The 15,348-nt window shown below is 42.9% G+C and overlaps 1 protein-coding gene across 1 annotated transcript in view; it reads right to left on the bottom strand.

The window, feature by feature from the left end:
- The window catches only part of RSPH1 (radial spoke head component 1), a 158,452-nt gene extending 144,360 nt beyond the window's left edge, over positions 1-14,092 (bottom strand). The window contains exons 1-2 of the mRNA XM_033940179.1: positions 13,900-14,092; positions 1,798-1,911 (exon numbers count right to left, since the gene is read on the bottom strand). Coding sequence (XP_033796070.1) covers positions 1,798-1,911; positions 13,900-13,953 — 168 coding nt within the window. The 5' untranslated portion in view covers positions 13,954-14,092. The remainder of the gene's footprint in view (positions 1-1,797; positions 1,912-13,899) is intronic.
- Positions 14,093-15,348: the final 1,256 nt, after the last annotated feature.

Raw genomic sequence — 15,348 nt, 5'->3', positions numbered from 1 at the left:
CTGGACGGACACAATCTGATGAGGACCAGCCAGCGTAGCTTCAGCAAAGGAAGATCTTGCTTGATGAACTTGCTGCACTTATTCGAGGAAGTAAACAGGCAGATAGACAAGGGTGACCCGTTCGACATTGTATCTCTGGATTTTCAGAAGGTGTTCGACAGGGTCCCGCATGAAATGACTACTTCGAAAAATTGTGAGCCATGAAATCGAGGATGAAATACTCACTTGGATTAAAAACTGGTTGGCGGATAGGAAACAGAGAGTGGGGGTAAATGGACAATACTCAGACTGGAAAAGCGTCACGAGTGGAGTGCCGCAGGGTTTGGTGCTTGGACCCGTGCTCTTCAACATATTTATAAACAACCTGGAAATTAGTACGACAAGCGAGGTGATTAAATTTGCAGACGAAACAAAGTTATTCAGAGTAGTGAGGACGCAGAAGGATTGCGAAGACCTGCAATGTGACATAAACACGCTTGAGAAATGGGCCGTGATATGGCAAATGAGGTTTAACGTGGATAAGTATAAGGTGATGCATGTCGGTAACAAAAATCTTATACACAAATACAGGATGTCTGGTGCAGTACTTGGAGAGACCCCCCAGGAAAGAGACTTGGGAGTACTGGTTGACAAGTCAATAAAGCCGTCTGCGCAATGTGCAGCAGCTGCGAAAAGGGCGAACAGAATGCTAAGAATGATTAAGAAGGGGATCACAAACAGATTGGAGAAGGTTATCATGCCGCTGTACCGAGCCATGGTTCGCCCCCACCTGGAATACTGCATCCAGCACTGGTCGCCATACATGACGAAGGACACGGTACTACTCGAGAGGGTCCAGAGAAGAGCGACTAAAATGGTTAAGGGGCTGGAGGAGTTGCCGTACAGTGAGAGATTAGAGAAACTGGGCCTCTTTTCCCTTGAAAAGAGGAGACTGAGAGGGGACATGATTGAAACATTCAAGATAATGAAGGGAATAGACTTAGTAGATAAAGACAGGTTGTTCACCCTCTCCAAGGTAGAGAGAACGAGAGGGCACTCTCTAAAGTTAAAAGGGGATAGATTCCGTACAAATGTTAGGAAGTTCTTCTTCACCCAGAGAGTGGTAGAAAACTGGAATGCTCTTCCGGAGGATGTTATAGGGGTAAACACCCTCCAGGGATTCAAGACAAAGTTAGACATGTTCCTGCTGAACGCAGGTAAGGCTAGACTCAGGGCACTGGTCTTTGATCTAAGGCAGGGGTGTCATACCTTTTGGCTTCCCTGGGCCGCATTGGCTGAAAAAAATGTTTCTGGGGCTGCGCAAATGCTGCAGCAAGACAGAGGAGGGAGCTGGCAAGACAGTAAACACCAGGGGGCAGCAGAGGAAAACACTGCATCGCCCTTGACCGAGGCCGCACAAAATACTTCACTGGAATGCATGCGGCCCTCGGGCCGCAGGTTGGACACCCCTGATTTAAGGGCTGCCGCATGAGCGGACTGCTGGGCACGATGGACCACTGGTCAGACCCAACAGCAGCAATTCTTATGTTATGGTATCTTGGATATTGTTGCATTATATTGAATTTGTTTATTGCTGTGACTAATAAATTACCAAATCTGATTTTAAATCAACCTGTGCAACCTGCCTTTGCTTTGTTCAAACTCTGTCCAGGCATACACCCACTGGCGAAATATGCACCACAAGTCATAGCACATACTTCTCCATTAGCCATTATTCTAAGAGAGATTATTTATATGCTAAGCAGCTCAATGCAAAAATCTAACACCTTGCTACGACTAGTATTTTATTAATCTTACCAATCCATGTCTTTTGCCATTCTCATACATCCCTTCATATGTGTCTCTGTTGGGTAACCTTGCCTTGCCATTTCCATGTCGCTCCCCTGCTTCATTGCGTTCTCCTTCATATTCCTAATAAAAAAGAGAGTATCTTATTAAAACAATGACTGTTTATCTGTTATATGTTGAACAAAAACTCACTCATAGATGTTTTAGAGTGCTTGGGGAACAGATACAATAAATAGGATGGCAAAATGAAGCCAGAATTATTTTTTTTTTACATAGTGAAAGTAATGTTTTTCAGTTATGGAGACAAGAAAGAACCTTATGCATTTTTTAATTTTCTAATTTTAACTAAAAATAGAGACCGGTCTATATCAGCTCATAGCAGATGGCATTCTTTTAAATTCTGAATACCATGGGCAGAATTAGCCTCTGATATTCAGTGCCGAGCTACTTCAGTAGTATAGAAAGACGGTTGTGAGAGATTGTGGCAGCCATTTTCTAGAGGCAGATACTAGGGGCAAGAGTGAATGGGGTTCACTCCTGTCCCCATCGTCCACACCAGACCACCAGGGATTTTAGGAACCCCCTAGGGAAGGGAATGAGGGAGACGGTATAAACCTGCAGGACTGGGATGGAGGGTCTTACCTCAGAAGGAGGGAAGAGAATTGGAAGGAGTGCTCTGTGCTATGGGGTGGGGGAGGGAGGACGTGGAAGTTTAATCGGGCTCCCAGCACTACTCAGACCAGTGTTTGATTAACTCCCTGCATAAGGTTAGGACAGCCTATTTTCCACCCCAGCTTATATGATTGCTCAGCTGCTTAGCAGAACAAAAATCACTGCTAAGCTTCTACTTTGCTTTAACTCTGCCCTTAGATTGCCCACACAAGAGCTGGTTTCAGCATGGGTGATTAGAAGGGATATTCAGCCGCACTCTGATTAAGTCTGCTGAATATCACCAGATAGCCCCGCACAAACAGTTCAAATGGCCAGGAGATTTTCCTGGCTGTTTAAAACACTCCCCCCCCCCAATATTCAAAATGATTCAACTGATCAGCAACAGACAATGAGTGCTCAAGTAACGTGAGTAGTCAAGATGGCGTATTTTGTTTTGAGGATGTTAGCTCAATTGAAAACAGGGCTTTACAGGTTGGGATTTTCAGGAAGTATTGCAAAGTATGATATTGTTAAAATTGGATTGCTCTAATGCCCTGTACTTCAGTATGGCAGCTACTAGGGTACAAGCATTGCAGGTGCAGAATTCTGCTGCTCATATGTTGGTGGAGGTGTCTCTATTTGATCATATATCCCCCATATTGAAGAGACATCACTGGCTTCCAGTACAATTTCGTATACATTACAAGATTCTCAAGTTGGTCCATGAAGGAATTTATGGAAATTTGCCTAGATATTTTCATAATATTTTGCAAATATATAGGCCAGGGTATACCTGGAGATCTGAAAAATGTATGCTGTTGGATGTGGGAATGAGAGGGGAAATACACCACATACATACAGTGGCAGGTCCTGTCCTGTGGAATGGTATCTCTGAAATTTTATGTTTCTGTGAGAATATGCTGAGATTCAGGACATTATTAAAAATGAAATGAAAATTGTTTCTATTTTGGAATATGATCTCAAGGAAGTTTTGTTATTAATATTATTATAGCTGAAGATTTATTGTGAATGTTTCTTTAATTTTGGATGTTTTTAAGTCACCTCGGTTTTTAGGCAAATAATAAATATTTAAAGTGATATTGTGTATTCATTAGTTGTAATTCAATATTTTGTGCACTTGATGTAAAATATGAAAATGAATAAAGAATTTAAAAAAATAATAAATAAATCGCACAAAGCCAGCTATTCCCGAATATTCAGTGGGAGATAAATCTGCTATTGCGCAATATAGCTGGTTAGGCCTGCTATTTGTGCAGCCTATTTTAACCACTAAACTCAATGCTAAATATCTGTGTTATCTTTAACCACTAGAAGCTTAACTGGTTAGCACTGAATATCGGCTTAACTGGTTAAGTTCTAGCAGACAAAAACGAAACTGGAAATTCAATGCCTAATCGCCAGATATGACACAGCACTGAATTTCCACATTCAGTGCCATCAGCAGGCTTTAACCGCGCTACCTACTTCCTGCTGAATATCAGCCCCTTTGAATATCTACCCCCAGAGATATTCAGCAGGATGGAGGGAGGCTACTAAAATTGTCAGTGGTCTTTGTCATTTTGTATATGTGGACAAAGTTACAGATCTCAAGATGTATACTCTAGTTTAAGAGGAAAGATATGATACAGATATTTAAACACTTTAGTGCATAAATGCCCAGATGGCAATTTTCTTTCAACTGAAGGCATGAGACAGAATAATCTAAGGAAATATTTCTTTATGCAAATGGAGCTAGCTGCAAGGAATGGCCTCTCACTGAAGGCGGAGATGAAGACTATCTAAATTTAAAAAAGAATGGCAAGCACATAAGATCTCTGATCTCTTAAAACTTGGCACTATTACATTACCTGAGCCAGCCCAAAAATCTTTCAGTTAATTCTAAGCTGGAGTAGGTTCCTGCAGAGACTCCATCGGTGACATCACCCTTTCTAAGGGAGATTTGGGAGAAAAGGGATCCTCCCTGGGTAGGGTTATCAGACGTCTGGATTTCTCCAGACATGTCCTCCTTTTCAAAGACAAATTCCACTCCTTCAGAACTCTGACACCATGTCCTAATTCCAGCCTAGAAAGCATCCCAACATTCTGGGGTAAACGACCTCCGCCAAAACCCAAGATAAACAGCCATAAACACTTGACACCCCCAAGAATCTTCCTCAACTCAATCAGTTCACAACTCTCCTTTACAAATTTCACACCAATAAAATGTGCTTACATGAACATAAGATCAATCAATCCAAAGGTGGAATTAATCAAAGATTGGCTAATCAAAGATCATCTAGGATGCCTATTCCTAGCTGAAACCTGGATCACTTCAGACTCCGACCCAAGCATAATAGATCTCTGCCCAAAAGGATATAAATTAGAGCTTGTCTGTCGAGAAAACAAACGAGGGGGAGGGTTAGCCATCATAGTAAAAAACAACTTTAACTTAAAAGTCCTAGCCAAGAACTCATCCCCTCACCTGGACCTTCTAGCATGTCAACTCTCCGATAACACTCTCTCTGGAAACCTGACCTGCATTCTATGCTATGTCACACCAGGGAAATGGTCCACATCAAAACAAAAACTCGAAGAATTCATTCTCCAGAATTCACTAACTTCCACCCACAACTTACTCCTCGGAGACTTAAATCTCCATCTAGAAGACCACTCCTCCAAACAAGTAGAGGGAATACTCTCATATCTCGATACCCTATCCTATCAGATACTTAACCCCGAACCCACACACGAAAAAGGCCACCAACTGGACATTGCAGCATTCACGACCCATAATCTTTACACTCAAAACATACACACATCCAACGGTATATGGCACCCCTCCCTCTGGTCAGACCACTACAAATACACTTTCACTATAAATTGGGCTCAAAACAACCACAAACCCGCACCCCAAAAAATCCACATCAACACACGACAGAAAATCAATCCTACTACATTTTGGGAGAAGGTAGATCCAGCATTCGACCACATCAACCCCAAAGAATTTGTAACTCACTGGCGTACCATTAGCGAAGCTACTTTGAACGAGCTAGCACCAATAAAAACAAAAAACAAAATCTGTAGACCTTCAGACAAATGGTTCGACGCTGAACTTCTCCATTTAAAAAGACAATGCAGACACCTCGAAAGAATATGGAAAAAACAGAAACAAGACCAAACAAAAGTAGCATGGAGAATCCAAATCAAACAATATAACATCAAACTAAAGGAAAAAAGGAAAGCATACTATTCCAAACTAATAGGCACTGAAAACCCAGACTCAAAAATACTGTAAGAAAACTCACGGACACCAAACCTTTCCTAGCTACTCAAGGAAACCAATCTCCTTCAGCCCACCAATTAGCAGACTACTTCAAGCACAAAATCACAAATATCAGATCCACATTCAACAATTCATTAACCCTCCTCGATGAGATTATAACAACACCAACAATAGATGAAGCCTTAGTAGCTGACAGAACGTGGACTAACTTCCCCAAAATACAATGGAACGACATGACTCGACTATACAACAAATATAGTAAAACTTCTTGTGACCTAAACAGCTGCCCATCGTACCTGCTAACAACCGCATCCATCAAGTTCAAAGCTAACCTCATGAACTGGCTACAATCCACGCTCACAGATGGTCACTTCCCACCAGAACTAGGCGAGATTATTATCACCCCCATACCGAAAGATCCCAAAGCTCCAAACAATAATCCAGCCAACCACAGACCCATCGCTTCAATCCCATTATATATCAAACTACAAGAAGGTCTTGTAGCACAATACCTCACCAACTACTTAGAAGACCACAACATACTACACCCATCACAATCAGGTTTCAGAAAAAACCACAGCACAGAGACACTACTTGTATCTCTAATGGATATAGCCCACCAACACCTCAGCAAAGGGAACAGGATACTACTTATCCAACTAGATCTTTCAGCAGCTTTCGACCTAGTGGATCACAACATACTACTCCAGATACTAGACGCCATAGGGATCACAGGTTTGGTACTCAACTGGTTCCAAGGCTTTCTAAAAACTAGAACTTATAAAGTAAAGACAAAAGACCACATATCTGACCCTTGGTCAAACCCCTGTGGAGTACCACAAGGATCTCCATTATCACCCATACTTTTCAACCTCTACGTATCCTCACTGGGCACCACTCTAGACTCCCTAAATATAGTCTCATTCAGCTACGCAGACGACATAACAATCCTTCTCCCCTTCAATACCCAAGACCCCAACTCATCAGGACGACTGAAAATAACTCTGGAAACGGTAGAAACATGGATGACCAACCACAAACTGAAACTGAACACGGATAAAACCAAATTCCTGCTGCTAGAAAAAGACAAAGAACCTACCTTAACTGATCTGACGACAAATGCAATCACATACCCAATACAGCCAGCACTCAAAATCCTGGGAGTAACAATAGACAGGAGATGCACAATGCAGACTCATACTAACAAAATCATCCAAAAAGCCTTCTACACCATGCGCAACCTGCGAAAAATAAGAAAATTCTTTGACAAAATTCAATACAGGATCTTAGTCCAATCACTTGTACTAGGACTTGTAGACTACTGCAACAGCCTTTATCTACCCTGCCCCGCTTACATGACCAAACAATTACAGACAGTACAGAACACAGCACTCAGACTTATCTACTCGCTAGGAAAACACGATCACATCACTAATGCCTATCTCGACTCACACTGGCTACCGATACAAGCAAGAACTCAATTCAAACTATACTGTCTATTATTCAAAGCACTAAACGGAACAGCACCTCTCTACCTAAACAGCCGCCTAACCCGAAACCTCTCAACTAGAGTAAGGAGAACCCAGACTCCATTCACCTACCCCTCACTCAAAGGCACAAAACGCAAAAAGCTATATGACAACCTACTTGCTACACAGGCCGCGAAAATTGACCCCATCATATCCAAGCTGCTGACCACAACTACGGACTACAAAGCGTTTCGAAAAGATATAAAAACCATACTATTCAAAAAACACATCCCAATATTATAATCTACCATCATCTTCTCTCCCTTCATAACCTACTGCAACTCACAACCAACTGCAACTTCGTCCCCATAGGCAACATCTAATCTAGCTGCATCGGGCGAAAAGCCAATTCATATCTAGAAACACAGTCTCCCCAAATACCGAAAAAATCAGATATAACAACCTAGGAACAGACGATTTTTTGGTAACATAAGATTATGCGTTGTAATATTATGTAAAGTAACATAAGGTTATGCGTTGTAAAATAACATAAGGTTATGCTTTGTAATATCATGTAATGTAAGTTATGCAATGTACTGGAATAATAAGGTAAAATAACATAAAATAACTCTACGTAAAGTCTTGTAAAGTTATGTAAGATAAATTATGTAAACTTAATGCAAGTTATGCAAGCACGGTAAGGATAATGTAAAGTAACACAAAGTAACTCCACGTAAAGTTATGTAAAGTTATGTACGAAAAGTTAAGTAAAGTTAGGTTTGCAAAGTTTGTAAAGTTACACAAATAATTGTATTGTCATCGCCTGGAAATGTCCAGCCATTTTCAAATGTAATCCGCTTAGAACCGCAAGGCACAAGCGGAATAGAAATCACTAATGTAATGTAATGTAATGTAATGTCCGGGGGTCCAGATGGCTTTTAAAACCCTATCTCTGGGTAAGTGAATATTATTTTGCTGGGAGATTTGGTGACAAGCTTGGAAAAGAAGAAAGTCTGTAAATTATTAATAAAATCTGTTTTAATTTAATTAAGGAAAGTATTAGTTGTTAGGTTGTTAAAATAGTTTACAATTATTTTGCCCTAGTTTAGATTTAGCAGTCAGAAATGAAAGATTAGGCTCTTAACTTTGACAATCTTCATTCTGTAAATCCATCGAGGAGTATGTACAGTAGAGACCAAATTCTATAAACTGCGTCCTGACTGTAGGCGTCCTATCACTGTCTAACCAACCAAAGTTTTCTAAAAAAAAACAAAAAAACCCAAGGCAGGTCGCCTACACTGTAGGCATCTGTCTCGGTTGAGGGAGATGCATAGGAACGCTTAAGCTCGCTCAAAGCTTGAGTGTAGGTGTAGTTTCGCCCGGAAGTGGCCTTAGGTGAGCTTAAGCAGCCCTAGGCATCTCCCTAGGGCCAAGATAGGTCCCTGAAATGTAGGCCTTTGAAATCCTGACCTATATTTCAAATAGATGCGGCCACTAAACTGATCATGCAAGGAAATCTCCCTGCCACAATCATCTCAGCGGCCGCAGCAGGGAACCCCAAACCCCCACTGCAAGTAGGCCAGTAGGAGGGATGCCCACTCCCTTCTACCGCCAACCCTCACCCCACCCCACCCCGTACCTTTAAAAAGGAAGGCCAGCCAGAGGGATGTCTACTCCTGGAATGTACCGGGGAGGGGCCTAAGGCCCTGATTGGCTCAGGCATCTAAGGCCCCTTCTATTGGCAAGATCACTATGGCCACACACACCCTAGCCCATGCAGTATCTGTCTTTCCCTGCTTTCCCAAACCCAGTCCCCCTTAGTGGGATCTTGTGGCTTGACTCCTCCACTTACCATCTCCCCAGCCGCTGTAATTTTAAATCTTCAGGCAGTGGCAACTAGGTGAGCCTGTTGCTGTCGGCCTGCCCCAGAAGCCTTCATTCTGCCACGACTTCCTATTCCAGCATAGGCAGCAGGCTAACCTCATTGCTGCTGCTGCAGGCTGCCCCAAGATTTAAAATTACAGTAGCTGGGGAGACGCTCGCGAAATAGGAAGTTACATTAGAAGGAAAAGCCCGAGCTGGCCTGTGCAGAATAGAACAGTATTGCCACTGCTGACGAATCAGTGAGTCCAGGTTTGTTTGGTGTTTGTTTTTTTCTGGAAAACAAATGGGTTAGAAGAGAGGCAAGAAAGTTTTTGGACATCGACTAGCACATCTACTTCGGAAGGCTTTAAACTAGGTAAGTTGGGGGAGGGTTCACACATACATACCAGAGCAGTAAGGATCCATCCTGGTGAAGCAAGTAAAACCCACACTTCTGAGCCTAAGGTAAGTACCCATAGTATACACACTTCTGAGCCTAAGGCAAGTACACTAACGGGGATAGGCATATCATCACAAATTTGGAGAGCAATGTATGTTAATGCACACAGCTTGGGCAACAAAATCCTGGAACTAGAAACAGAAATAAGGAATGCAGACCTTGATATAGTAGCGATATCCGAGACCTGGTTCACAGACTCGCATGGGTGGGATATGGTTATACCAGGCTACAATCTACTTCGTCGGGACAGAGAGGGCAAATTAGGAGGGGGGGTAGCACTATACACTAAGGATAATATCAAAACTACCAGGATCACAGAGGTTAGATACACAGGGGAATCACTTTGGGTAAACCTGACCACAGGGAACGAAAAATGCCTTTACCTCGGTGTGGTATACAGGCCTCCGAGACAAAAGGAAGACGAAGACAAAGAATTGATTGAGGACATAGAGAACATCACTTTGCGTGGTGACACAGTACTGTTAGGCGACTTCAACATGCCAGATGCAGACTGGAACACCCTCTCAGCAACTACGAGCGGTAGCAAGAGAATAATAACCTCCATTAAGGGTGCACAACTAAAACAAATGGTATTAGAGCCCACCAGGGAAAAAGCAATACTGGACCTGGTACTCACAAATGGAGACAGTGTCTCGGAAGTATCAGTGGGAGACACGCTGGGCTCCAGCGACCACAACATGGTATGGCTCAACCTCAGGAAAGGCTTCTCTAAATCAAACACAGCAACGAGGGTCCTCAACTTTAGGGAGGCAGATTTCGACCACATGAGAGACTTTGTCCATCAAAAGCTGCAAAACCATGCAGAAACTGACAACCCGGAAAATATGTGGTCAAACCTAAAATCCATCCTGAACGAAGCATCTAGCCGCTACGTAAAAACAGTAAGCAAACGCCGGAGAAACAAAAAACCACAATGGTTCAACAAGGAAATTTCTGACCTCATTAAAATGAAAAAAGAAACATTTATTACCTACAAACATCTTGGGAAAAGGGAGGCAAAAGAAGACTATCAGGCCAGATCTAAGGCTGTCAAAAAGGCAGTCAGGGAAGCCAAACTTCAAACAGAGGAAGATCTAGCACAGAACATTAAAAAAGGGGACAAATCCTTCTTCAGGTACATTAGCGACAGGAAGAGAAACAAAAATGGAATAGAACGCCTTAGGAAATCAGATGGAAACTACGCAGAATCTGATACTACCAAAGCAGAACTGCTAAACGAATACTTCTGCTCAGTATTCACCTGTGAAGCACCGGGAGATGGTCCGCAACTACAAATAAGAAACAGCCAAAATGACCTGTTTCGTGATTACGAGTTTACACCTAGTAATGTCTACCACGAACTTTCAAGACTCAAAGTAGACAAAGCTATGGGGCCAGACAATCTACACCCCAGGGTACTCAGAGAGCTGAGTGAAGTTCTGGCTGAACCACTATCCGTACTCTTCAATCTTTCCTTGCGCACGGGAATAGTACCCCTAGACTGGAAAACAGCTAACGTAATTCCACTCCACAAAAAGGGCTGCAGAACGGAGACAGGAAATTACAGACCGGTGAGTCTTACATCCATAGTGTGCAAACTCATGGAAACACTGATCAAACAGGAACTTGACAAAATTCTAGATGAAGAAAATCTACGTGATCCACAGCAACACGGATTCACCAGGGGAAGGTCCTGCCAATCTAATCTGATTGACTTCTTTGATTGGGTGACCAGTCATCTGGATGCCGGTGAGTCCCTTGACGTGATATACTTGGACTTCAGCAAAGCTTTTGATAGTGTTCCACACCGCAGGCTGTTGAACAAACTAAAATCGATGGGATTAGGGGATACATTCACAACATGGGTAAGGGATTGGCTAGATGGTAGGCTTCAAAGGGTGATGGTAAACGGTACCCCCTCCAAAACGTCAGCAGTGATGAGTGGAGTACCTCAGGGCTCCGTCTTAGGGCCGATTCTATTCAATTTATTCATAGGAGATTTGACCCAAGGACTTAGAGGAAAAGTATCACTGTTTGCCGACGATGCCAAACTATGCAACATAGTTGGCAAAAGCAGTGTGCCTGACTTTATGACGCAGGACCTAAGACAGCTTGAACAGTGGTCATCAACTTGGCAGCTGGGCTTCAATGCTAAAAAATGTAAGGTAATGCACCTAGGCAAAAAAAATCCACACAGAACTTACACACTAAATGGTGAAACCTTGTTCAGGACCACGGTGGAACGTGATTTAGGAGTGATCATTAGCGACGATATGAAGGCTGCCAATCAAGTAGAGAAGGCATCGTCCAAGGCAAGACAAATGATGGGCTGTATCCGTAGGGGTTTTGTCAGCAGAAAACCTGAAGTCATAATGCCGCTGTACAGATCCATGGTGAGACCTCATCTCGAGTATTGTGTTCAATTCTGGAGACCACACTACCGAAAAGATGTGTTGAGAATTGAGTCGGTTCAGCGAATGGCTACCAGGATGGTTTTGGGACTCAGGGAACTCACGTATGAAGAAAGGTTAAAAAAACTGCGGATGTACTCGCTGGAGGAGCGAAGAGAGAGAGGGGACATGATTGAGACCTTTAAGTATATTACTGGGCGTATAGAGGTGAAAGATGATATCTTCAGTCTTATAGGGCCCTCAGTAACCAGAGGTCACTCGCTGAAAATCAGGGGAGGGAAATTTCAGGGTGATGCGAGGAAGTACTTCTTCACTGAAAGGGTGGTAGATCATTGGAACGAGCTGCCTCAGAGGGTGATTGAGGCCAGCAGCGTGTTAGATTTCAAGAGAAAATGGGATATTCATGTGGGATCTCTAGGAGAGTAGGAATCAGGGAGTGGGTCATTGGTATGGGCAGACTCGATGGGCTATAGCCCTTTTCTGCCGTCAATTTCTATGTTTCTATGAATTGGGAAGTATATTGGTGAATTCATTTGAATCAGGAATTGGGCAGCTCCACTCTGTTCTGCAGGAGATAAGTTTATATGAATCCTGCTAAGATGATATGATGGCCTCATGTGTCATGTCAGTACATGAGTCTCATTTGAAATTCCCATTAAATTCTAATTCTTAGTTTTATTGTAGGAGGCTGCTAGCAACAGGGTCTCTCCTGCTTTTGGAGGAACCCAGCTGAGGGGGCAGACATGTACAGTATTGTGGTGCAGGTAAACCAGAATGAGGTACTGGAGAACAAAATAAAGGAGGTGAAGCTTGGGATCACCAAAGATGAAACTTCAAAAATTTTTTCAGGGTCAGACTATATTCTAAAACTGTGCAATTAATGCACAGCTATCATTTCTTTGGTCCTTGATGTATAGAAATTCTATCCAACCCCATACAGAGCAGCATTGAGTGGGCAGAGTTTCATACTGAAGCAAAAGCAGAGAGGTAGATTTGAGGAAGCAGAGCGCTAACACTTTGCCTTTTCCTCAAGCATAAAACTCCACCAATGCAGCTTCTAATGCAGTGGTCTCAAACTCGTGGTCCGCCAGGTACTATTTTGAGGCCCTTGGTATGTTTATCATAATCACAAAAGTAAAATAAAACAGTTTCTTGATCATATGTCTCTTTAGCTATAAATTACAATATTATTATTAAGACTTAGCCAAAAGGAAAGATTTATAAACCATAAAGAGTTTTAACCTCATGCAAAATTGTCATTTCTTTAATAAGACATTAACTATTTTTTCTGAGGCCCTCCAAGTACCTACAAATCCAAAATGTGGCCCTGCAAAGGATTTGAGTTTGAGACCGCTGTTCTAATGGCAACGACCAATGCAACAGAAGCGAAAGGTAGGCGGCCCTGGGCAATTAGCCAGGCTCGCTCTATTGTAGCTACGCCCCTATGTACAAGCCTCGTGATATCAGAAAATATTCATTGGAAGGCTCTCTCAATGTCTGTGCCTCCTTTCTAGTATTAGCAGTAGCTGACTCCACGAAGGAAGTGATATTAAAAACCTGCACGGCAGAGGGCTTTTCATGTACAGTACAGTATTTTCTTTCACAGAGAACCCCCTCCCCCCGCATCACATGCTACTCCGATCGATGTACTCCGTCCCCAATGCCCTTTTTTACCTGTTGCTGCTGGAACTTTCAAGCTGTGCAGGTGGCCAAGTCGCATAGCTTAGCAGTGTCGACATTCGGCTCGGTGGATGGCGCTCCCTCCCAGTTCAACAGTTCCTCTAAGACTCCCCCCCCCTTTCCCATCCACTGCCACTACGAACCTCTGCTAATGTGCCTTGGTTAGTACCAGGCCCTATTGTGTTGGGTGTATAATTAGGCCATCAATCAGTAGAGTCACCCACCCGCTCCTCTGTTCAATTTCAACCCTGCCCTCCCTCGTCACTATCGAGCCCCCACTCCGACTTTACTTACTCCCAAATCGTTCTCCGCTTCCTCTTCTAAGTCTTCCGAGTCCAAATCTGACATTGCGACTGCGAAGGGTAAATAAGTATGAGAGCGCTAGCGGAATGTGCACAGAAACGTGGAATGGAACAGATTCTCAATGTACGAATTTGTTTCGCTATGTCTCTTCCAGAACACACAAGCACATCTCAGTGGTGCTTTGCAGTCTCCATAGAAACAGATCCTAAAGTCCATTATAACTTTGTTTACAGTCGCCTTGGAAATCATTACCCACAATCCCTTCGACATACTTCATTTCTTTAGCACTACTAGACATACAGTGCACAGCGCTGTGCATGAAAACATAGAAGAGACAGTCCCTGCTTAAAAGAGTTTACACTCTAGTCAAGACAGACAAACTGGACAAGAAGTTGTACACACAGTGCTCAGGTATGGAAATTACAGAGGGAATGATAAAGACAGATATTAGTGCTTTAGTAGGTGGGTTAGCGTTTGGAACTGAAAGCAGCTTCAAAGAAGTGGGCTTTGAGTCGGGATTTGAATACTATCAGAGACGGAGCTTGACAGTACCAAGTCAGGGGGAAGGGGTAAAACACGGACCTGATGGACCTCGCGGATCTAAACCCGTACAGCCTTAAAAATCTGAGGTCCATGTCGGTCCGTGTCCGTGGCGCTTGTAGTTTCTGTCGCTGACAGACCTTGATGAGATTTTAGCGCCGTCTCAGCATAGGGAGGGAAAAGTGTTAGGATCCGTCAGCACTAAAAATCTCTTCGAGGTCTGTCAGAGCCAGAGACTAGTGCTGTTGACTTGGATCTTCAATTAGATACTGGTTCCAAATACTCTAAGTCTAAGGAGTACCTCAAAGTCATGCATCTTCCTCAACCTCCGGCAGTCTGAGACAAAAGCTTCCTCTTCACAAGCTTTTGTCTCAGACTTTTGGTCGATGCGGGGAGACCCCTTATACCAGGGGTGCCCACACTTTTTGGGCTTGCGAGCTACTTTTTAAATGACCAAGTCAAAATGATCTACCAACAATAAAATAAAAAAAAAAACACAAAGCACACTGTACGCATAGAAAATGTTAATCATCATTCCTATTCCAGGGTTTTTCAAAGAGGTCAAAGCAGATGACTCTATGCACTATCACCTCAGTAACAACCATACAAAAATAGACAAATATACCCCCCTCCCTTTTTACTAAACCACGATAGCAGTTTTTAGCGCAGGGAGCTGCGCTGAATGCCCAGCGCTGCTCTCGACACTCATAGGCTCCCTGCGCTAAAAACCTCTATTGCGGTTTAGTAAAAGGGGACCTTAGTGTAAAATATAGACAGCAGATATAAATTCAGACACATTTTGATCACTAAATTTAAAATAAAATCATTTTCCCTACCTTGTCTGGTGATTTCATGAGTCTCTGGTTGCACTTTCTTCTTCTGACTGTGCATACAATCTTT

Source organism: Geotrypetes seraphini, chromosome 4, assembly GCF_902459505.1.
Source record: "Geotrypetes seraphini chromosome 4, aGeoSer1.1, whole genome shotgun sequence".
Lineage (NCBI taxonomy): Eukaryota > Metazoa > Chordata > Amphibia > Gymnophiona > Dermophiidae > Geotrypetes > Geotrypetes seraphini.
The sequence above is the reverse complement of the archived record's forward strand: the minus strand, read 5'-3'. Positions and strand labels throughout refer to the sequence as shown.